Source organism: Apodemus sylvaticus, chromosome 18 (assembly GCF_947179515.1).
Source record: "Apodemus sylvaticus chromosome 18, mApoSyl1.1, whole genome shotgun sequence".
NCBI classification, from domain to species: Eukaryota; Metazoa; Chordata; class Mammalia; order Rodentia; family Muridae; genus Apodemus; species Apodemus sylvaticus.
The window spans coordinates 11,733,805-11,751,425 of record NC_067489.1 but is presented as its reverse complement, the minus strand read 5'-3'; the positions used below and the strand labels follow the sequence as shown (position 1 = coordinate 11,751,425).

At 40.5% G+C, this 17,621-nt stretch overlaps 1 protein-coding gene across 1 annotated transcript in view; it reads left to right on the top strand.

The window, feature by feature from the left end:
• Positions 1 to 17,621, top strand: part of Csmd1 (CUB and Sushi multiple domains 1) — a 1,354,421-nt gene that overhangs the window by 1,097,095 nt on the left and 239,705 nt on the right. Inside the window, exons 24-25 of the mRNA XM_052162855.1 lie at positions 2,289 to 2,480; positions 3,362 to 3,488. Of these exons, the coding sequence (XP_052018815.1) occupies positions 2,289 to 2,480; positions 3,362 to 3,488 (319 nt within the window). The remainder of the gene's footprint in view (positions 1 to 2,288; positions 2,481 to 3,361; positions 3,489 to 17,621) is intronic.

Below are 17,621 nucleotides of genomic sequence, written 5' to 3'. Positions count from 1 at the left end.
ACAGTTTAAAACCCTGATCAAACACCCAGTTCACTCAATCTTATCAACAGCCTGTTACAGAAATCCAGCTGAGGGTTTTTGATCTATATATATCTTGAATATGGATCCACATGTGGCATTTTATGAACTTTCAATACCTAGATTTTAGCTACTCTCAGCAGATGAACTTTTGGATGATGGTGGGTGAACTTTTGACACTCTGTAGTTCATGGCCATGGAGAGAGTCTCTGGGTGGCCTGCAGTTGGGTCCCTCAATGACAAGACCTGGGCGGACTATTGTGTGCAAAGTGTCTGGATGCTTTAGTTGGTTCTGTGTCCTAATAAAATAGCACTAACTATAAGACTCAATATTGTCTTCATGGTGTTTATAATTTTCTGCCTAGATTTTTTTCTGTTTAATTGATTCCCAAGTGTATCAATTCCCAAGTGTATCATCCCCCTGGGATGATACTAAGCATGCTCAGTTTAAGAAGATGGGACATTTGGGCACAACATTTGCTCTCGCCAACAGAACCTCTCTAGAGGTGTAAGGTTACTACAACCTAGCTGATTATTCAGTCCCCTGTTGACCCAAGGCCCTTGGAAGGATTGAATCCCTTAGTACAGTTCAATTTCCAAAGTCCTATGCAACCGCATCAGAATGAGCGAGGCTTATATCATCACTCAGGCCTGATGCAGCACCAGGGCCCAGGAGAGATGGCTCACATGCTATGCTGCACACACCTCCAGTATTTTACTGAGATGGTATATTTGCAAAGCCCCAGCTATGCATGCAACCGAAGCCCTTTCCTTATTCCCACAGTGAATTGTGGCAATTCAAACTGTCCCTCTTCACACTAACATGAGAGGCACTTCTGCTCTTGCGTTCCCGTCTCCTTCCATAGTTAGCATTTGAAAATAGAGCAAAGTTACTGTGAAGATAATGACTTTGTGGCTCTGATACGGTAGATCAGGGAATTTTGCAAAAGAAAGCTGTGGTGCTGCCCGGGAAAGGACCAGCAGCCTGTGCTTTTCTTTCCAATCCGTCTACAAGGGAGCAAGACTTAGTCTTGCTTATTTAAAGCTCCGTGGGGTAAGACCAGATTGCAAATGTAAAGAGCAACTCTCCTCCAAAGCCTGCAAGCTTGACAGACAAACAGTGTGGAGAGTCGCACACCCATTTTCAAATTTAATCTAAGTTAGCAAAGAAAGGTTACATAGGAATGGAAGCAAACAGACCACATGGCTCCACAAACTTTCTAGCTCTGCTTTTTTTATAATCACTGCATTGGCATCACGAACTGCAGAGAAATGTGTTAGTGTAAGGCTGTCTCGATAGACAGCCCTAAAATACTAACTCCTTTGAAAATGATGTACAGCTCAGAACCACAGTGGCTAAACCTCCATTTTGGTCATCCACCCACTTAAGGGTTCATGGTAAGATGTCTCTGTGATTCCTTCTGGAGTCTGAGCTGCTGAGGTCCTCAGGTGGCTCTAGACCAGGCTAGAGGACCATGGCAGGTTGGAGCTGCTGAGACCCAGTTTGGATAAGCAGGAGTGACTTGGTGGTTATACCTGTATTCTATATGTGGCATATATGGGAGGTTGATATGGTGTCTTCCTCAACTGTTCTCCATCTTGTTTTTGGAGACAAGGTCTGTCACTGAACCTGGAGCTCACTGACTGGCTAGCAAGCTTCATGGATGCTACTGTTTTTGTCTCTCACTTTAGCAGGCATTGTATGTGGTTACTGGGGATCCAGACTCAAGTCTTAAATGCTTCCAAGGCAGGCACATAACCAATGGACTGAGTTAGTTCCCAAGTCCTAACAACACCTTTTTAATTCTTATAGTGCTTGAGATCTTGGAGGTACGGAAATTGTCAGGAGGTGGGTGTGTGATTCAGACTCCTCTGAGTTCTTGCTGTGAGTTTCCTGTATAATTCTCTCATGACAGCCATTCGACACCCTCCCTCAGGATGTCTGAGGTGAGCAGGAGCTACATGTAGAGGCTATGAGCTTATGTCTGTAAGGAGCTTTGAGCTGGAGAAAGCAGCATGCTGACCAGAGGTGTGGATGGGATCATGGAAACACAGAACCCTTGTGAGGCAGAAAATAGAGTGTGGAGGGGTGGTGATGGCAGCCATACTCTTTAGAACAATGCCATTTGCTCTTAGATCTTACAAAGACCCACAGTTCTCTGTCCCCCCTTCGGAAGTACACCCGTGTCCTTTTCTTCCAACACTTGAAGGTGTAATGGCTGATGTGCATTCTCTCTTGAGCTGATTCCCCTGTCCCTTTCTCCCTCTAGGTTTTGACCTAGTGAAATGTGAGGATCCAGGCATCCCTAACTATGGCTACAGGATCCGGGATGATGGCCACTTCACAGACACTGTGGTTCTCTACAGCTGCAACCCAGGCTATGCAATGCATGGCAGCAGTACCCTGACCTGCCTGAGTGGGGACCGCAGGGTGTGGGACAAGCCTATGCCTTCCTGTGTGGGTGAGTTGGTAATGCTGGGTCAGACTCTTATCAAGAACTAGTCCAAAAATGTCATGCTATATGTGGCTTGGTACAAGGTCCTGGGAAAGTCAGAGATCTCACTATGTTTATATATATGCTGATTGCATCCCAAGGTAGACATAGCAAGATCTTTCCCTCCTGTTTCGGCCTCAACCACAAACTGAGGTTCATTCAATTCCACCACAGTTTGATTTTGGAACCAAGGAGTTTATTAGGCTTAATCATAAAACAGAAAACATTTTGTGAGGAGTAGCATTGGTGGCCTTAAAGCAGTCACAGTGGAAAGTGTGTACTGAGAATGCATAGTAACTTCCTCATGGCCTGTAGGTGATGACCCTCACACCCAGTTCTTCCCCACCTACCTACTCTAGCCCTTCCCTGAGACTGCAAGACCATATGTAATTAGGGCAGAATTGTAAACAACTGGTTGTGGGAAGGGGTGGATTCTCAGGTGAGAGCCATCACTCTTCTGTGAGGCAACAGTCAACAAGCCAAAGATCATAATCTTTTGTGAATAGTTCTGGCCAAACTCCTGAAATTGGCAGGAGGATAGTCCTCCACATCAGATCCAAAGATGTGTGTGCGAATGTGTGCACATTTGAGGAATAAAGGATAGGCAGCCTTACTTTGGAGGGTTGGCTGCATGTATGGTCACTAGAACTAGGGCAAAAGAGTGCTAATGTTTGTATGCTCAGCTTTGACAGCTCTGGAGATTTGGGTTACCTGTTCCAGTTTAGCATGGGGAGAAGCAAAAGAGAAGTGAAGGGCAGGCAATTGATTCTTTGTATATCAATACAGGCATGATAGGGTTTGCTTGCAAAACTAAACAGGAGTTCAGGCCCCTCTTTTGTCTTTTGCAGCCGAATGTGGGGGTCTTGTCCATGCAGCCACTTCAGGGCGCATACTGTCTCCTGGCTACCCTGCCCCATATGACAACAACCTTCATTGTACTTGGACCATAGAGGCCGATCCTGGAAAGACCATCAGGTACTTGCTGTGTGGTATCAATCATTTGACATTGGGAGGTCTGTCTGTTCAGTGTCCTTTCATGAGAACCAGTAGGCCATGTACTCTATGATTAAAACCTGTGAGCATAAGAAGAAAACATTCAGCTGTGGTTAAACTTTTTCTCACAACCTTGCCGATGTTTTGGGATTGTATATTCAGCTGCCAATAATAAGAGGAAGAACCTGTGTCTGACAGTGAGCTTTGCTGTATAACACAGTACCATCAACACTGAGTACTAATTTTGTGGGTTGTCTGTGTGTTTTTAAAAGTGTGCATGAGCTTTGCTGAGCTGAATTTCAATAGTCATCCTCCAGCATTCAGCCTCAGCTAGGTGGTCCAAGAAGGCCAGAGACCCTCCCTAGGTTCTCATCCTGCAGAATGAGTTGTGATAAAAGTAGTCTTAGCAGAAGTAAGCAGAATTATGTCTTCTGCTTACTTCACATTAGCTGGTAATCCATGTGCCAAAGCAAGCCTCAGAGACTAGCAAGGTTTCCAGGTGTGTAGAAATCAATTCAGTCCTACCTTTGTTAATAAAAGAAAATCAAAGGATAAAAAACAAAACCACAACAACAACAAACGAACAAACAAAGAAACAAAACAGGAATTGGCCTGTGGTCCAGGGAGAAGGTAGAACAAAAATTGCCAACTAAAACTGACGAATGCAGAGAAATGTTTAAACCAACCTTTCTGTTGCAATCATAATTTGTGATGGTTTGTGTGTGCTTGGCCCAGGGAGTGGCACTATTAGAAGGTGTGGCCTTGTTGGAGTAGGTGTGGCCCTGTTCCAGTAGGTGTGTCATTGTGGGCTTGGACTTAACACCCTCACCCTAGCTACCTGGAAGTCAGTCTTGCACTAGCAGCCTTCAGATGAAGATGTGGAACTCTCAGCTCTGCGTGCATCATGCCTGCCTAGATGCTTCCCGGCTCCCACCTTGATGGTGATGCACTAAACTTGTGAACCTGTAAGCCAGCTCCAATTAAATGTTGTTCTTTGTAAATGTTGCCTTGGTCATGGTGTGTATTCACAGCAGTAAAACGCTAACTAAAACAGAAGGTAGCAGGTACTGGGGTGTTGCTGTGATAGCTCTGAACATTGTTTTGTTTGGAAGCATGTGGATTTAGGGAATTTGGATTTGGAAAGCACTGGAATGCTTTAAGTGGGGGCTTAATGGGCTATCCTAGAAGGAATATGGAAGACGTTGTTGCTGTGAGTGGTTTGTACTGTGCGTATCTGGCCCAAGAGGTTTCAGTGGATAAGCATTTCAGTACATGATCTAGAGACTGTTTCTGTCATATTTTAGGGAATGTGGTTGCTTTTTAGCCTTGTCCTAAGAGTCTGCCTGAGGCTAAGGTGTAGATATTTAGATTAATTGCTTTGAAAAAGGAAGTCTCAAAACAGACTGTTGTAAATTATGTTATGTAGTTACTAAATTCACTCTTATGAAGAGCATTTTAGTGAAAAGGATCAAATTGAGAAAGAAAAATATAAAATATATGGTTGGAGTATTAAAGGAGTACCCAGAAGTAAAATGGAGCTGAATCCTGTGTTCAAGGATATTAAATTGAATTAAGTAGTAGTGAAGGAGTAGTAGTAATAATTAAGTAAAGATTAAGTAGTAGTAATGAAGGAGTAGTGACCTTGGGGCAAGATCTCACCAAGCTAAGTTTAGGTCTAGGGTTGGTCGTACAAGCCTTTAATCCCAGGAGGCAAAGACAAGCAAATCTCTGAGTTCAAGGCCAGCCTAGAACAAGAGTTTTAGGTGAAGAAAAATTTAAATTCAAGCTTGGTGGACCACACCTTTTAATCACAGTGTTTAGGAGACAGGCATGTAGATCTCTTGAGTTCAAAGTCAGTCTACAGAGAAAGATCTGGGACAACCATGGTTATGAAGTAAAGGAGTTGGAAAACAGAAAGCTGGTGATAATGTAATAGAACAAGGGGGCCATGTTCCCACCCCAGCAAGCAATAGAACTTCACAGCTTTGGCCACATGGCTCTGGCTTTAGGGTCCAGAATAAAAAGGACTACTGGGACAATTGATTATGGTTGGCTGGAGCTAGGGAGTTAGTGGTGATTAAGAAGAGACCAGCATCACTGAGGCGAAATCTTCAGGGAAGTATCTTCTGAGAACACAAAGGAGCTGTGTTACAGAGATAGCCAAGGTTGTACATCTTGCAGCAGCTGTCCTTGGTAATGTATAAGAGTCACCCAGGTGGTACTAGTTTTGAAGGCATGAAGGCGTCATGAAGAATAGCTGAGACTTGGCATTGTGAAAGGCCATGGAAGACCATTGGAGAAAGTACAGCCTCAGTTGCAGTTGATGATCCAGGACTGAAGGGGACATGCAAAGGTGTTAGGGCTTGGCACCATGAATGGAGCCTATGAGAGGCTATTGATGAAGCCTAGTTGCAGCAGAAGACCCCAGTGTATTGGGGATGCCAGTATCATAGGATGATCATAAAGAACAGGAGTGACAGTGGAGTGGATCAAGCTGAGATTAGAGTGTTACAGGGGACAGAGTTGGAGAAGTGACACCAGCCCTTAGGAGAGGCCCAGAAGATCATGTGTGGATCCCAGATACTGAAACAAGATGCTGTAATGTTGATGTTGCCTGGGAGACCCCAAGATATTCAAGATGCCAGAGTCATTAGCTATCTGCAGAAGGAAGCTGCTAACAGGGAGTGGAACCAGCCCAGGACAAAGAAGCTTGTTGCCGTCAACAAAGATGAAGAAAGAGTTGGATATATGAAGACAGCTTTAATATAAGACATGGAGATACAGAGTTTGGAGTTTATCCAGCTGTTTTTTTGTTTTTTTTTTTAATCTTGCTTTGGAGATTACAGTTAAGTAATCAGATGAATCTCAAAAGAGACTTTGAACTATGGACTTTAGTATTGTTGAGACTGCTATAGACTTTGGGGACCTTTGAAGTTGAACTAAATATATTTTGCATTATGCTATGTTTAGGTATGACCCCCCCACACACACAGATGCATATGTTTGAACAAGCCTATGGAGTGGGCAGGGAGTAGAATGTGATGGCTTGTAAATACTTGGCCCAGGAAGTGGCACTATTAGAAGGTGTGGCCTTGTTGAAGTAGGTGTGTCATTATGGGCATGGACTTAAGACCCTCACCCTAGCTACCTGGAAGTCAGTCTTCCACTAGCAGCCTTCAGATGAAGATGTAGAACTCTCAGCACTGCCTGCATCGTGCCTACCTAGGTGCTTCCTTGCTCCTACCTTCATGATGATGGAGTAAACCTCTGAACCTGTAAGCCAGTCCCAATTAAATCCCGTTCTTTGTAAGAGTTGCCTTGGTCATGGTGTCTATTCACAGCAGTAAAACCTTAACTAAGACATAAGTTCATGGTGAGTTTCCTAAGCCCCAAAATAGCAGTATTGTTAAAGTTCTGGAGGATCATCTGCCCAAGCTCAGCACATCATGCAGAAGGAAATTGTGTTGTTAAATTCTTGATCATAGCTTCATGTAAAGATCCACTGAGTTCACATTCAATCCTCATCATGTAAGAGGGGCAAGAAAGAGAACTTAAAACTGAGGAGAGGGAAAGAAGAGAGAAAAAGGAGAGGGAGAGGAAGATAGAATATAGAAGAGAGAGAGAGAAAGAGTGAGAGGAGGAAGAGGAGGAGGAGAAGGAGGAGAAGACAATAACAAGAGACTCTTAGAGAGTAGGAAGGGGGAACTGCACAATGAAGAGGAATGATATAAGTTGGTGGTGGTGACTGAAGGTCAAGGTGCCTTCTGAGTACATAGGAAAATGCTATCATGAAACCTATAATTTACCCTCACTCATGCTAATAAGAGCATATATAACTACTGTATACCTCATTTAAATTTTAATGTATACTTAATCAAGATAAATGACTGATGTATTGAGAGTGTACCAAGGTGAGTTTGAGCGGAGGACAGAATCAATAAAGCCACTTGTTCACTGAGTGACATATAAGTAAATATGAAATCTTTGAATACACCTGCCAGCAGTGAAACAAAAATCACTCCTCTGTCTCTAAGGAGTAGAAAAAATCCACTATTGTGGACGAATCTATGAAAACAGTGTTTTCTGTATCTTTGGAGGACTTAAATGTTTATGCTTCTTGGAAATCTCCCGTGGTTTGTTTTTCTGGATAGGAAAGAGCAATGTCTCCACTGAAGTAAAGCATTTGTTGGGTAAAGCCTGCAGGTGAATGTAAGTCTCCATTTAAGTATTGATAAGAAAAGAGAGGAAATCAGCAAAGGATGGTGGGATGTAAAATTAATAAGTATAGAAATTTTATTTATTTTGTTTTGCATTTTGTATTTTTATATTTATTTTTAATTTAATTTAATTTAATTTTGTGTATGCATGCTACAAAGGGTACAGGTATGCATGCATCCTTAAAGCTTCAGTGTAATTCCCAGGAGCTATTCGTCACCTTTTCTACTATGCAGGTGTTGTTTTGTTGTTGTCCTTGTTGCTTGTTTGGCTGGTTGTTTTTTGTTGATGTTGTCATTTGTTTTGGTTTGGTTTTCCCAAATCAGTTTCCTTAACTGCCCAGAGATCAACAATCAGGCTAGGCTCGCTGGCTAGAGAATACCAGAAACCTGCTTGTCTCTGCCTCTATAGTGCTGGGAGGAGAAGGGTGTGCCACCATCCCCAGATTTTTTTTTATGTATGTTTTAAGGATCAAGCCTAGATCCTCTTGCTGGCATGGAAACACATCACTGACTGAACATCTTCCCAGCCCATGATTTTCTAGTCATCAGTATAGAGACAATCAAATACACATCTATACCATTCTAGAACATCTCAGTCCACATGCCCTCCTAAAAAGTCGGTATTTTCAAATGTATCAGCACAACTTCTAAAAATGTATTTATGCATTCATCTACATATTTATTCATATTCCAAAATATTGGCCCCTCCCAATCCCCCCTCATCCTTTCACCTCTGAGAAGGCAGCCCCACCTCTGGGTATACCCCCCTACTCTGGTGCATCAAGTCTCTGCAGGATTAGGCACATCCACTCCCACTGAGGCCAGACAAGGCAGCTCTCTGCTACATATGTGCCTGGGACCTTGGACCAGCCAGTGTATTCTCTTTGGTTGGTGGCTCAGTCTCTGGGAGTTCCTAGAAGTTAAGAATAGTTGACACTTTTGTCTTCCTGTCGGTATGCAATCTCCTTGAGGGCTCTCAATTCTTCACCTAACTCTTCCATAGGGATCATTGACCTCCATCCAATGTTTTTCTGTGGATATTTGCATCTGTCTCAGACAACTGCTAGGTGAGCCTCTCAGAGGGCTGCTATGCTAGGCTTCTGTCTTCAAGCTCAACATAGCTGCTATGCTAGTCTCCTGTCTTCAAGTACAACATAGCATTATTAATAGTGTGAGGATTTGGTATCTGGCCATAGGATGGGTCTCAAAATGGGCTGGTCACTGGTCAGTCTCTGTTCCATCTTTCTCCCTGAATTTCTTTTAGACAGGCCCAATTTTGGGTCGAAAGTTTTATAGGTGAGTTAGTGTCCCTATCCCTCCACTGGGGATCCTGTCCGGTGCCTAGAGGCAGTCTCTTCAGGTTCTATATCCCCACTGTTGGGCATTTTAGCTAAGGTTATCCGTATTGACTCCTGAGGGCCTCCCTCATCCCTCCTTTCTGGAACTTCCTAGAGAATCCCAGCCATACCTACCTCCTACCCCAGCAGCTACAAATTTCTATTGAGTCTCTTGGTCCTCTGGGCCCTTTTTCTGTCTTTCCCCATGTCTGATCCTGCCACCCTATTCCCCTGACCCTCCACTATCCCACCCAGATCCCTCTCTCCATCTGCATCCCATGATTATTTTCTTCTCCCTTCTAATTTGGATTCAAGCCTCCTCAAGTGTGTCTTCGTTGTTTAGCTTCTGGGTGTATCATGGATATTTGAACTTTTTGGCTAATGTTCCCTTATTAGTGAGTATATTATGATGCATGTCCAGTCTTTTGGGGTCTGGGTTACCTAACTCAGGATGATATTTTCTAGTTATATCCATTTGCTTGTAAGAACTCATAAAGTCCTCATTCTGAATAGCATTCCATTGTGTAAATGTTCCTCATTCTCTATATCCATTCTTCAGTTTTGAGGTTATCTGGGTTGCTTCCAGTTTCTGGCTATTTTGAATAAAGCTGCTCTGAACATAGTGGAACAAGTGTCCTTGGGGTATGGTGAATCATCTTCTGGATATATGCCCAGGAGCAGTATAGCTGGGTCTTCAGGTAGAACTATTTCCAATTTTCTAAGAAACCACTGGATTGATTCCAGAGTGTTTTGTACTAGTTTACATTCCCACAAACAATGGAGGAGAGTTCCTCTTTCTCCATATCCTCAACAGCATATGCTGTCACTTGAGATTGTTATCTTAGTCGTTCTGATTGGTATAAAGTGAAATGTCAAGGTCATTTTGATTTCTATTTCCCTGATGATTAAGGATGTTGACCATGTCTTTAAGTGCTTCTCATCCATTCGAGATTCCTCTGTTAAGAATTCTCTGTTTAGTTCTCTACTCCATTTTTTGAATGTGTTATTTGGGTTTTTGGAGTCTAACTCTTGAGTTCTTTATATATTTTGGATATAAGCCCTCTGTCAGCTTTGGGTTAGGGAAGATCTTTTCCCAATGTGCAGGCTGCCATTTTTGTCACTATTAACAGTGTTATTTGCCTTACAAAAAAATTTCAGTTTCATTAGGATCCATTTATTAATTCTTGACCTTAGTACCTGAGCTGCTGTTCTGTTTAGAAAAATTTCTCCTGCTATCAAAACTTTTTAATCCAAAGAAATTAAACAATAAAGAAGCTTAGAGAGAGGCATAAGCATTCATAAATAATTTACTAAATTGATATTCAACTCACCTACCCATAATTTTGATGAAATAACTCATTTCAGAAAATAGGCTTGACTTTTGAAAATGGTGACTCAGAAAAATAACTAAAAGTACACGTTGTCCTTTTTTATTTTATTTCACTATGCTCACAGAACAGAAGCTGATCTCGGTTTTAATATGCGTTGGGGGTTTTACAAGCCTTAATAATTTCACTGGAGACATAGTCAATATAACCTATGTTTTCTACCTGAAAATTACAAGTAAATACAGAGCAGTTTGTCCTACAATGGGGGTAGCATTTCTGCCCTCTCAGGCTATGTCTTTTTAAAGAGATGGTTTTCATGGTCTAGTCATGAGCATGTGGAAATGATAGGAGGGTGGTTATATCTGTGGAGACAGTTGTAGCTGGGTCCCTTTTGAATTCCTGGAAGCCCAGACCATTCTTGGCTGCTAGAGAAAATGTTAATATGGCCATCATTAACTGTTTGTTCTGGAAAATATTATAATTCTAACATTTTTCATGGTGCATATGTACCATTACATGGAACTGTTTTATACTGGATATAAGGCAAGCGCAGGTTATAGGTTGGCTGTCTCTCCCTCCATACTTTCCAACCTACAGTGATTCTTTTTCATTCCACTGCAGATTTCTACAGAGACTTTTGTTTATAACTTTAACATTATGCTATAATTACCTCATCTGAATTTAATTAAAAGTCTAATAACAAAGCATTATAGCAAATTTGGTCATATTAAGAGTTTTGGACTGATGTTTCTCGAGGATACTACATGCACTTCAGTATTGAGCATGACTATGATTTAAACAGTAATGATGTTAAGATATGGATACAGTAAAGGGTACCAAGGGCTATCTACAATCTGCATCACCCAAACGAACACTGTGACTTTGACTTGACTGTCTTTCTGTGGTAGTTCAGAGAGATCTCTTTGATTGTTTTGTTGTTCCTGATTGTCCATGGGAAATTGTACTAGGTGGTCCAGTTGAAGGGAATTCTTGACAAGCTTACACCCTATTAACATTATAGTCATACCATTATCAACATTACCAATACTATGCCTAATATAGACTTTTAAAGAAAAAAATGGTTTATTTATGGCTTGAGTCTCTCTCAGTTTGTCTGCATTGACTGGAGTGTCTTTGTGGCAGGTAGCAGATGATCCCAGCACATTTCAATTGACCTTTTGTCACAGGCTCTTGAGTAAGGTTTGTCTAGGGAACTACCCTGTCCACTCAAAGGGACAGACAAAAAAAAACTGTACATCATGGAAAAATGAGTGAGAACATGAAAGGAAAGTAGAGGGACGGCTGAAGAAAGAAGGGTCCCTAAGAAAGAGGAAGGGTTGGAGATTACAGAGTCTGTCAGAGTATGAACATGACAGAAGGCTCAAGAAGGGATGGAGAAGTATCAGACACAGGTAGGACAAAGGAGCCAGCCATCAAGAGCAGGGGAGAAGCATTAGTTAGGGTCCACCCAGGAGCTCCGAGTTGAATTTTTATAAGCTCCATCTCCCATACTTTCTTTCCTTCTCCCTGATTGGTCCTGCCCAGAGTGTCTTCCTTTGGATAGATTCCTCTGTTCCTTCAGTAGCAGACATCTCCTGGACATTCCTGCCAAACCATGCTATAACTCCTTGTTTGACTCTGTAAAGTTCCAAGGGCCAGTTTTCTGACCTTATCCTTGTTCAGCTCTCTGGTTATACTCTGAGCAGAGTATTACATTTTTTCATTAAAAATTAATTTTATATACCTGTAAAACTATGGCATACACATTTTAGAAAAGCTTTTTGAGAAGCCTATATTATCTTTTTATCAGATACCACCATTCTACATTAGCAAATACCACACATCAACCTATTTGTACATTTGCAACTTGGCATCTATGGGTGATTATGCCCAAGGAGACCCAAATACTTGAAACTACCTTATACACACTGCTTATATGCAGTCTTCATGAATGCTCACTGCCTTGCTTTTCTCTAGAGTATCTACTACTCCTAGTGCAAAGTAGATGCTGTGCTAACAACTGGGGTGGCTATACAGACAAGTGGTGAGATTAAAAAAAAATGCATGGGCATGTACATCACAGAAGAAATTTAAAAAAATATTCATTTTAATGTGATTAGATTTGTGGGTTTGTAACCCATAAGACAGAGTGGACTGCATTGGGTAGTGTGTATTATGAACATGCATAATTAAACACCTTTTCTGTTGTCAGATGTTTGTATTCCTAGCTTACCCACAATGATTTTGCAAGCAATCTTACAAGAAAAAATTTTGTCCATGTTTATGATTAATTCCTTAGAACAAATCCCATGAAATAATTTACTGAATTAAACAGTTCAAGCATTCCCAAATTCCTTAATACAAATCCTTCTTTGGGGCATTTGCCTATTTATCAAAAGATGCACACCTTCTAATTTCACCTACTTTAACTAAAAATAATAGAATATTATTTTAAAATGAAGAAAATGTAAAAGACATTTACTAAAATCTTAGAAACAAGATTTAGGAAACAGTTCGAAAGTATAGATTTTTCCTGTGAAAATGCAAATACTTAAGTTTGATTCGCATAATATCTACTTATTTATGGAACTGTATGGATTTTATTCTCCTGAAGGATTTTTTAGTTAGTGATCACGATCAGATTTGTATGTTTTTATTGGCATACCCCGTTCTCTGAAATTGCTGGAAGCTATTTCATTGTCTGAAGATATTTGAATTTATTTAAATCACATTTCTTGGTAACATTTAAGTTGTTCACCATTTATTCTGTGTTGTAAGGAATACAATATAAACAAGGTCCTCCAAGCGTGTCACTTAGAATCCTTTCCATGATAGATATGTAGCTGGGATTGCTCTGTATGTATATTTAGATTTTCATAGCCATAACCGAGCTGCTGTGCAGGAGAAGTGTGGCCAGAGGTAGCATATGGCAGTGTAACCATCTTCTCCAGTCGAATACTGCCAGACTCAAGCATCTTAGCATTTGTAGAACTCTCGTAGCTAGACTCTGGGGCAATTTAAACGTGGACTTGTTTATTGAGTTTCTTTTTTTCTCTTTTCTTATATTTTACTAGATATTTTCTTTATTTACATCTCAAAAGTTGTCCCGTTTCCTCATTTCCCCTCCTGAAATCCCCTATCCCAATCCCATCACCCCTCCCCCCTGCTCACTAACCCATCCACTCCTGCTTCTCTATCCTGGCATTCCCCTATACTGGAATCCTTGAGGCTTCACAGGACCAAGGGCCTCTCCTCTCCTCTCCTCTCATTGATGTCCAACAAGGCCATCCAACAAGGCCTTGTGGCTGGAGCCATGGGTTCCTCCATGTGTACTCTTTGGTGGGTGGTTTAGTCCCTGGGAGCTCTGGGAGTACTGGTTGGGTCATATTGTTGTTCCTCCGATGGGGCTGCAAACCCATTCAGCCCTTGGGTCCTTTCCCTACCTCCCCCATTAGGGACCCAGTACACAGTCCAATGGTTGGCTGAGAGCATCTAACTCTGTATTTGTCAGGCATTGCCAGAGCCTCTCAGGAGACATTTGCATCAGGCTTCTGTCAGCAAGCACTTATTGGCATCCACAGTAGTGTCTTGGGTTTGGTAACTGTATATGGGATGGCACTCCAGGTGGGGCTGTCTCTGGAGGGCCTTTCCTTCAGTCTCTGCTCCATATATTATCTTTGTATCTCCTCCCATGGTTATTTTGTTCCCACTTCTAAGAAGGACCTAAGGATCCACACTTTGGTCTTCCTTCTTCTTGAACTTCATGTGTTCTGTGAATTGTATATTGGATAGTCCGAGCTTCTGAGTTAATATCCACTTATCAGTGAGTGCATACTGTGTGTGTTCTTTTATAATTGGGTTACTTCACTCAGGATGATTTTTTCTAGTTCCATACATTTGCCTAAGAATTTCATTAATTCATTGTTTTTAATAGCTGAGCTCCATTGTGTAAATGTACCACATTTTCTGTATCCATTCCTCTGTTGAGGCTCATCTGGGTTCTTTCCAGCTTCTGGCTATTATAAGCAAAGCTGCTATGAACATAATGGAGCATGTGTCCCTCTTACCTGTTGGAGAATCTTCTGAGTATATGCCAAGGAGTGGTATAGCTGGGTCCTCAAGTAATACGATGTCTAATTTTCTGAGGAACCCTCAAAGTGATTTCCAAAGTGGTTGTACCAGCTTTCAATTCCACCAGCAATTGGAGGAGTGTTCCTCTTTACCCATATCCTTGACAGTATCTGCTGTCACCTGAGTTTTTGATCTAAGTCATTCTGACTGGTGTGAAGTGAAATCTCAGGGTTGTTCTGATTTGCATTTCCCTGATGACTAAGGATGTTGAACATTTCTTTAGGTGCTTCTTAGCCATCAGTATTCCTCAGTTGAGAATTCTTTGTATACCTCTGTTCCCCATTTTTTAGTAGGGTTATTTGGCTCTCTGGAGTCTAACTTCTTCAGTTCTTTGTGTATATTGGATATTAGTGCTCTATTAGATTTAAGATTGGTCAAGATCTTTTCCCAAATTGTAGGCTGCTATTTTGTCCTATCAACAGTGTCCTTTGCCTTACAGAAGCTTTGCAATTTTATAAAGTCCCATTTGTCAATTCTTGATCTTATAGCATAAGCTATTGGTGTTCTGTTCAGGAAATTTTCCCTTGTGCCCATGTGCTCGAGGGTCTTCCCAGTTTCTTTTCTATTAGTTTCAGTATATCTGGTTTTATGTAGAGGCTCTTGATCTACTTGAACTTGAGCTTTGTACAAGGAGATAAGAATGGATAAATTTGCATTCTTCTACATGCTGACCCCCAGTTGAACCATCACCATTTGTTGAAATGCTGTCTTTTTCCCACTGATGGTTTTAGCTCCTTTGTCAAAGATCAAGTGACTGTAGATATGTGGGTTCATTTCTAGGTCTGCAATTCTATTCCATTGATCTACCTGCCCGTCACGGTACCAATACCATGCAGTTTTTATCATGATTGCTCTGTAGTACAGCTTGAGGTCAGGGATGGTGATTCTGCAAGAAGCTCTTTTAGTGTTTAGAATACTTTTCGATAGCCTGGGTTTTTTATTATTCCAGATAAATTTGCAAATTGTTCTTTCTAGCTCTATGAAGAATTGAGTTGGAATTTTGATGAGGATTACATTGAATCTGTAGAGTGCTTTCAGCAAGATGGCCATTTTTTACTAGATCAATCCTGCAAATCCATGATTTGTTTGAGTTAATTTTATATCCAGCCACATTGCTGAAGTTGTTTATCAGGTTTAGGAATTCTCTGGTAGAATTTTTGGAGTCACTTAAGTATACTATCATATCATCTGCAAAACATGATATTTTGACTTCTTCCTTTCCAATTTGTATCTCTTTAACCTCCTTTGGTTGTCTAATTGCTCTGGATAGGACTTTTAGTACTATATTGAATAGGTAGGGAGAGAGTGGGCAACTTTGTCTTGTTCCTGATTTTCGTGGAATCACTTCAAGTTTCTCTCCATTAGTTTGATGTTGGCTGCTGGTATGTTGTTTATTGCTTTTACTATGTTTAAGTATGGGCCTTGAATTCCTGAACTTTCCAAGATTTTCATCATGAAGTGTGTTGGATTCTGTAAAATGTTGTCTCAGCATCTAGTGAAGTGATCATGTGGTTTTTTTTTCTTTAAGTTTGTTTATGTAATGGATTACAAAGTTGGTGGATTTCCATATATTGAACCATCCCTGCATACCTGGGATGAAGCCTACTTAATCATGATAGATGATCATTTTGATGTGTTTTTGGATTCATTTTACGAGTATTTTAGTGAGTATTTTTGCATTGATATTCATAAGGGAAATTGATGTGAAGTTCTCTGTTTTTGTTGGGTCTTTGTGTGGTTTTGTTATCAGAGTAATTGTGGCTTCATAGAACAAATTGGGTAGTGTTCCTTCTGTTTCTATTTTGTGGAGTATTTTGAAGAGTATTGGTATTAGGTCTTCTTTGAGGGTCTGATAGAACTCAGAACTAAACTCATCTGGTCCTTGGCTTTTTTTTTTTTTTTTTTGGTTGGGAGACTATTAATTACTCCCATTTCTTTAGGGGTTATGGGACTGCCTAGATCATTTATCTGAGCCTGATTTAACTTTGGTACCTGGTATCTGTCTAGAAAATTGTCCATTTCATCCAGATTTCCAATTTTGTTGAGTAGTAGGAACTCAAGATTTTTTTGGATTTCCTCAGTTTCTGTTGTTAATGTCTTAATTTCATTTCTGATTTTGTTTATTTGGATACTGTCTCTGTGCCCTCTTGTTAGTCTGACTAAAGGTTTATCTATCTTGTTGATTTTCTCAAAAAAAAAAAAAAACTACTGGTTTTGTTGATTTTTTTTTTTGTATAGTTCTTTTTGTTTCTACTTGGTTGATTTCCGCCCTGAGTTTGATTACTTCCTGCTGTCTACTCCTTTTGAGTTTATTTGCTTCTTTTTGTTCAGATGTGCTTTCAGATGTGCTGTCAAGCTGCTAGTGTTTTCTCTCTCCAGTTAATTTTTGCAAGTACGCAGAGCTATGAGACTTCCTCCTAGCACTGCATTCATTGTGTCCCATAAGTTTGCATATGTTATGGCTTCAGTTTCAGTAAATTCTAAAAAGTATTTAATTTCTTTCTTTACTTCTTCCTTGACCAAGTTATCCTTGAGTAGAGTGCTGTTCACCTTCCAGATGTATATGGGCTTTCTGTAGTTTTTGCTGTCATTGAAGGCAAGCTTTAGTCCACGGTGAACCAATAGGATGTGTGGGATTACTTCAAACTTCTTGTATCTTTTGAGGCCTCTTTTGGGACTGATTATATGGTCAATTTTGGAGAAGATACCATGAGTTGCTAAGAAGAAAATATATTCTTTTGTTTTAGGATAAAATGTTCTATAGATAACTTTTAAATTCTTTGTTCATAACTTATGTTAGTTTCACTGTGTCTCTGTTTAGTTTCTGTTTCCATGATGTGTCCATTGATGAGAGTTGGGTGAAGTGTCCCACTATTGTTATGTGAGGTGCAATGTATGGTTTGAACTTTAGTAAAGTTTCTTTTATGAATGTCAGTGCCCTTGTATTTGGAGCATATATGTTTAGAATTGAGAGTTCTTCTTCATATATTTTTCCTTTGATAAGTATGAGGTGTCCTTCCTTATTTTTTTGATAACTTTAGGTTAAAAGTCGATTTTTTTTAAATTTTTTTATTCGATATAATTTATTTACATTTCAAATGA